Here is a 5,990-nt window from a genome sequence, read left to right as displayed (position 1 = left end):
TCGCCGGTGAACCACCACCTTGTTCAGCCCACTGACTTTGATTCGCTTCAAGTGGCCGAAAAGCGAGCTCAGCCAGCCATGAACGGTCTTGGAGTCGGTCAAGACCTTCACCTTGCGCACATTCCACTCAACCGCCAAACTCAGGCCCTTGATGACCGCCTCGAGCTCTGATAGGTTGATGTGGCGAGTGTCGTTCTTCAGTCTCAGCCAGCATTGGTCCTCTACCACTCGGCCGTCGACTTCCAGGGCCACGCCATAGGCGATACTCGAGGCATCACACCAGATCTTCCAGGAGTGTTCCTCGCCGCTTGGAACGCTCCAAGCACCATGAACTGGGTCTTCCTTCAGCACCCGAGCCATGACGTCACGACACAACACCTGCAACTCTTCTGGAACCGGCTCATCCCATGCATCAGTCAGACAGGCCAAACGACGGAGCCAGCTTGACATCGGCCGCAGCCAGCGACACACAGGATAATGCGCCGTCAGGGCGCCACACCAGCGAAAGATGCTACGCTTCGTCAGCACAGCAGGAATATCAATGGATGTCGGGTCACGACGATCCCATCACAGCTGGTCTCCCTCAGCATCAATCTTCAGGCCAAGCACGCACGCCTCCTCAAGCTTCACAGGCGGCTTCGTTGGTAGACCATACCGTTGCAGAGAGGCAGCCAGCTCCTTGGTCTGATGGCGTGGTGTCAGGATGTCATCCACATAGTTGTCAGTTGCCGGAAAGTCCTTCGTAACCCACCGGACAATAGCATCCATGACTTTTGGTGCGATTGAAAGGCCGAACCCCATGCGCTGCATGACAAACTTCTGACCTTTCCAAGCCACCACCTGAAACCGCTGCAAGGCAGGCTGTACACGCACGTTCAGGAAGGCCTTCCGAATATCCAGGATATCCATAGCATCGCCGCACTGGCGCCATTTCCGAAGCTTCTCTTCACATGCTGGTGCATCCAGGCCCGGATGAGACACAATGAGACTGTTCAGCGCGCGATAATCCAGACAGGGGCGGACCGGAGTGGACACTTTGTGCTCTTGACACACTGCCAGCAGAGGCAAAACACCGCCAATCTCGCCGTGCGAGCCTTCGTCATAAGGAACTAGCCATCCTTGATCAATCCAGTTTTGGACCTCGGTGACGAACTTCACCTCCTGATCATCCGATAATCCTTGGCGGGAATACTCGCCGATGCCTGTACCGATAGGTGAACTTGGAGCAGCTCCGTCGCACCATTTCCAAGTGACTTCCCAGAAGCCTTTCTCGGGGTCGAACATCACTTCACAGTCACTCATCTCCAACGTGACCTTGTCTCCATCCTGTCGGACCTGAACGTGGCGTGGCAAGTGCTCTTCATTGCTGATCTTACTCTCGACTGCAGCCACGACTGGCCTCGTTCCGAACACAGCACCAGTTAGCTGGCCGTCACTCTCTGAATACTCCAGAGCAACACCACCGGCCGATGAGATCACATCAAGACCAATCAGCATGTCAGAGCGAACCACGTCCAGAGAATCAACTACCAGAAACTTGGCCTTGATTTTCGGCAGGTACACATTGTTGTCATCACGGGAGACAGTCAGCTCCACAGTGCCAGTGATATCGAGTGAGTTGCCGTTAATAGCCGTGATCATGTCCTCACCCGACGGCTTGCAGACAGGCACAGACAGTGTACGCACCGCAGCAGAAGACACTAGGGAGCGACTCGAGCAAGAGTCAATGGCTGCCTTCAGCCTGGTCTGCTCTCCATTGACCGACACGAAGACTTTCGGCAGGCCACCACGACGCCTGGCAACGAGGGCAAGACATGCATCATCTTCGCACTCTGCAGCAGCGACATCTGGTGATACTGCAAATGCATTGGCACCTGCACCAGGAGTCCTGCCACTCACTTGTCCTTCGGATTTGGCCTCAGGACAGTGCCTCTTGATGTGACCAAATCGCTTACATCTGAAACACTGCACCTTCTTCTTCTTGGGGCAGTCCCTCCTCAGGTGGCCAGTTTCTCCGCACAGGTAGCATACTCTGCTGTCTCCTGGCTCAGGTCCTACGGCAGACGCGCTGACACCAGGCTCATCCGCCACTGGAAGGAGAGCACGTGCTTGCTTCGTCAGCTGTGTCATCGTGGGATCCCCACTAGCCGCCGCACTGAGGCGCAGCTGATTTGCAAATTGACGAGGCAGACCTGACAAGAACTGCTCGACGAGCACCGGGTCTTTTCCATCTGCTGCTTCCTTGTGGCCACTACGCGTCAACAAAAGGCGCAAGTCAGATGCATAAACATCAACAGTTTCATCTTCCCGCTTCCGACGTCGCACAAACTGGGAGTACGCCTCCCTCGACGAGCAGGCGAACGACTCCTCAAGCCGTGCCTTCACCTTATCCTCGTCCTCCTGATCCGCAGTAGCCATTTGTCTCCACACCGTAAAGGCATCGCCAGATAGATACAGAGGCACATGCGCCATTCGCTCCTTGCCTGTGCTCCATTTCTGAATTTTTCCCACGACCTGGAACTTCTGCCAGAACTCTTCCAAGTCCTCCTGGCCACTAAATGCGCGCAACGCGCCTTCTGCTTTCGCCATCCTTAGTTCCTCCCCGCAGTCCCGGGTTTCGGCACCAGAAACTGTAGTGGAATGATGGCAAAGCCCCTGTGACCCAACCCAAGCGGCCACACAACCAAGACGTTTTATTTAGCTTACATTTGTCTACAAGGAAAAAAGAGAACTGAAAAAAAGCCATGATCTCGGAACTACTCGTAGTAGTAGTAGTACTGCTTGACCTAAACCGGAACTAAATCGTACCCGCACGGTACGCAGCGCAGACTGCACGTACAGCAGAACATAACCATGATAACGCGACGCAGCTTGGAAAGCCAGCTAGCTATAGTCCGTTTCAAAAAGATTTGCAATCCTGGCGATCGCCCGCGGAGTTTGGCGTCTTACCGTATGAGCACTCGAGCGCTGCCTGGAAAAACTCACTGTGAACTCGAAGAAATATTCCGCGCGAAAGCAGGAAAAATGACAACTCACTTACGTTGATACAGTCATGTACGTCTGGTTTACAACAAACGAGTTCTTCCTCGTATCGATAATGGAGTCAGAGCTCTAGAGAGGACATGTCGAAACGAAAATGTTGTCAATGTTGACGAGCGGCATGGGTCCGAATTCGTTTTGTGACCAAAATAGTTTCTTTGAGCTGCGATGCAATTTACTCACCGTGTGACGAAAACGACATCGACACGGACTCATTCCCAAGGCCATGACTTGGCAAAGCTATCCGTGTGACTTCGACGACATTTTCAGAAACACACACGCTTGTGAACGCTGATAGAAGACGGCGTTGACTGCTAAATTCAAATAAATTGGCCGGATCTTGAAATACTAAAATAAATCTCAAAAAGCTACAGCGCGATGACTTCCAGTATATTCACTCACACCATTGCAGTGTTGTGGGTGTGTTCACATGGCGTGAGCCAGTCAAGTGTCAGTCAGTTCGGCAGGAAGTGCGAGCTCCAACAACAAGTCGTTTGGTGCAGCCATCTTCTTTGTCTTGTACCAGCATCACCATTTGCAAAACAATGAAAAAAAAGTTTGACTTAGGATAGGTTGGGATTTGAACTCACAACTTCATGGTCAGCAGACAGCATTCATAACCACAAGGCCAAAAAGGAAAGGATAAATCGTGGGTTTTGGTTGAAAAATCGATACTGGCTTCCTGGGTAAATTGTAAACCATGGGAAAAGGCCGGAAACCTGGCCGAAATTCTAACTCCTTAACGGTTGGTCCAATTGTTCCGAAACCTTCACAGAACAATTTGCCGTGTCCTAACAAGCCATTCTATGTATTTTATTGTCCAAATTTCCCTTATCTTCATACTTTTTAAGACCCAAACCTGATTGTAAATCTTTTTGAAACAGACTGTAGCTATGTATGAAACAACGGACCGCAAGCATGACAGCGGGAAATGCAAAGGGCCAGTCGGCAACAGTACACAATGACGATTTATGCTATTGGTTATCATTCATGGCTAGACCTAACACTGTATGCACGTGACATGTCGCCAAGTTATTGTTCTAACCAGAGGAGTAATTGTCACCTTCAGCAGCATGGATCTAAGAGTAAGACTAAGACTGTATTCATCATCAAGACGGACAGATATGGTCGTGTTTGACAGCAGTATTCGTACCAGTCGGATGTCATCCTCCGTCACAATTGCTCTCATGGTACTTAGCAGCATCTCCCTTGAAACGGTGTCGAATGCCTTCCACATATTATCTATTCCTTGAATCTCTATAACGCTCTGGTACTTCTGGGTAATTGCAGCCATCCACTACTGCTGCTCTGCTGGTGGTGTCGGATACTGCTGCTCTGGTGGTGGTGCAGGGTACTGCTGCTCTGTTGGTGGTGCTGGGCACCGCTGCTCTGGTGTTGGTGCCGGGTACGGCTCAGCGCTCTGGTGGTGGTGCCGGGCACTGCTGCTCTGGTGGTGGTGCTGGGCACTGCTCAGCGCTCTTCTGGTGGTGCTGGGCAACGCTGCTCTGGTGGTGGTGCAGGGTACTGCTCAGCGATCTGCTGGTGGTGCGGGGTACTGCTTCTCTGCTGGTGGTGCCCAGTACTGCTGCTCTGGTGGTTGTGCCGGGTACTGCTGCTCTGGTGTCGGTGCCGGGTACTGCTGCTCTGGTGGTGGTGCTGGGCACTGCTCAGCGCTCTTCTGGTGGTGCCAGGCACCGCTGCTCTGGTGGTGGTGCAGGGTACTGCTCAGAGCTCTGCTGGTGGTGCGGGATACTGCTGCTCTGCTGGTGGTGCCAGGTACTGCTGCTCTGGTGGTTGTGCCAGGTACTGCTCAGCGCTCTGCTGGTGGTATGGGGTACTGCTGCTCTGGTGGTGGTGCTGGGTACTGCTGCTCTGGTGGTGTCCCTGGGTCCTGCTGCTGCTGTAGGCCTGGCCGTGATGGGTGCTGCTACTGCGGTCTGGGGTTCCACATGCTGTAAGGGTGTCTGTATTGTTGAATGCTGCTTCTGTGGTGGTGAGTATGATGGGTGTTGCTGCTGCGATTGCCATCCTGAATCCTCCTGCTGCTGTGACTGCCATCATGGGTCCTGCTGCTGCTGCTGCTGCTGAGGTGGTAACGGCCCTGGGTATTGCTGCTGCAGAGGTGGCCGTGGTGGGTGCTGCTGCTGTCGTCCATGGTTCTGCTGCTGCTGCTTCTGCTGCTGAGGTGGTAACGGCCCTGGGTATTGCTGATGCTGCAGAGGTGGCCGTGGTGGGTGCTGCTGCTGTCGTCCATGGTTCTGCTGCTGCTGCTTCTGCTGCTGAGGTGGTAACGGCCCTGGGTATTGCTGATGCTGCAGAGGTGGCCGTGGTGGGTGCTGCTGCTGTCGTCCATGGTTCTGCTGCTGCTGCTGCTGCTGAGGTGGTGGCGGTGCTGGGCGATGCTGCAGTGGTGTTTACGATGCCGATTCTGTGGTGCTAGCGAGGATGCAGTGGTGCTAGCAAGGATGCAGTGGTGCTAGCGAGGATGCAGTGGTGCTAGCGAGGATGCAGAGGTGCTAGCGAGGATGCAGTGGTGCTAGCAAGGATGCAGCATTGTCTTCAGAAGCACCTCTGATGCATGTTTGCTCTGTGGCGTTGACAGTATTTCGCCACTGATGATACTACGGCGGTAGCGGGTGCTGTACGTGATAAAAGCAGTTAGGTGTTCGATGCCCTCTTGGTAGTGTTGAGTTCGAAACAGGACGACTGACAACGGGAACAAGTTAGTGGGAACGACATTTATTATAGACGACGAGACAAGAGACCAAGACGAACGAAACGACTACATGATGATTATTGACGAGTGAGAAAAGAGAGAGAGAGATCAAGTCTGAACGGCAAGATAAAGGGCCTGGGTAGCTATGGCAAATATGGGCGCGCAAGTAGCTACCCAGGCCAACGGAACAAAAGGAGACAAAAGGTGAGTACGTAAGTGCATGCAGGTCAGCTAG

The 5,990-nt window shown here is 53.2% G+C and overlaps 2 protein-coding genes across 2 annotated transcripts; one reads left to right on the top strand and one right to left on the bottom strand.

Moving 5' to 3' along the window:
• Positions 1-567: 567 nt before the first annotated feature.
• LOC135819048 (uncharacterized) lies at positions 568-2,589 on the bottom strand. Its single transcript, XM_065332197.1, has one exon. The coding sequence runs from the start codon at positions 2,587-2,589 to the stop codon at positions 568-570; it is 2,022 nt and encodes a 673-aa protein (XP_065188269.1).
• Positions 2,590-4,163: 1,574 nt separating this feature from the next.
• Positions 4,164-5,479, top strand: LOC135819047 (antifreeze protein Maxi-like). Its single transcript, XM_065332196.1, has 3 exons — positions 4,164-4,229; positions 4,330-4,757; positions 4,999-5,479. The coding sequence occupies exons 1-3, from the start codon at positions 4,164-4,166 to the stop codon at positions 5,477-5,479; spliced, it is 975 nt and encodes a 324-aa protein (XP_065188268.1).
• The last annotated feature ends 511 nt before the right edge of the window (positions 5,480-5,990 follow it).

The sequence above is a fragment of the Sycon ciliatum genome, chromosome 6, assembly GCF_964019385.1.
Source record: "Sycon ciliatum chromosome 6, ocSycCili1.1, whole genome shotgun sequence".
Lineage (NCBI taxonomy): Eukaryota > Metazoa > Porifera > Calcarea > Leucosolenida > Sycettidae > Sycon > Sycon ciliatum.
Note: the sequence above shows the minus strand (reverse complement) of the source record. Positions and strands in the feature narration are given on the sequence as shown.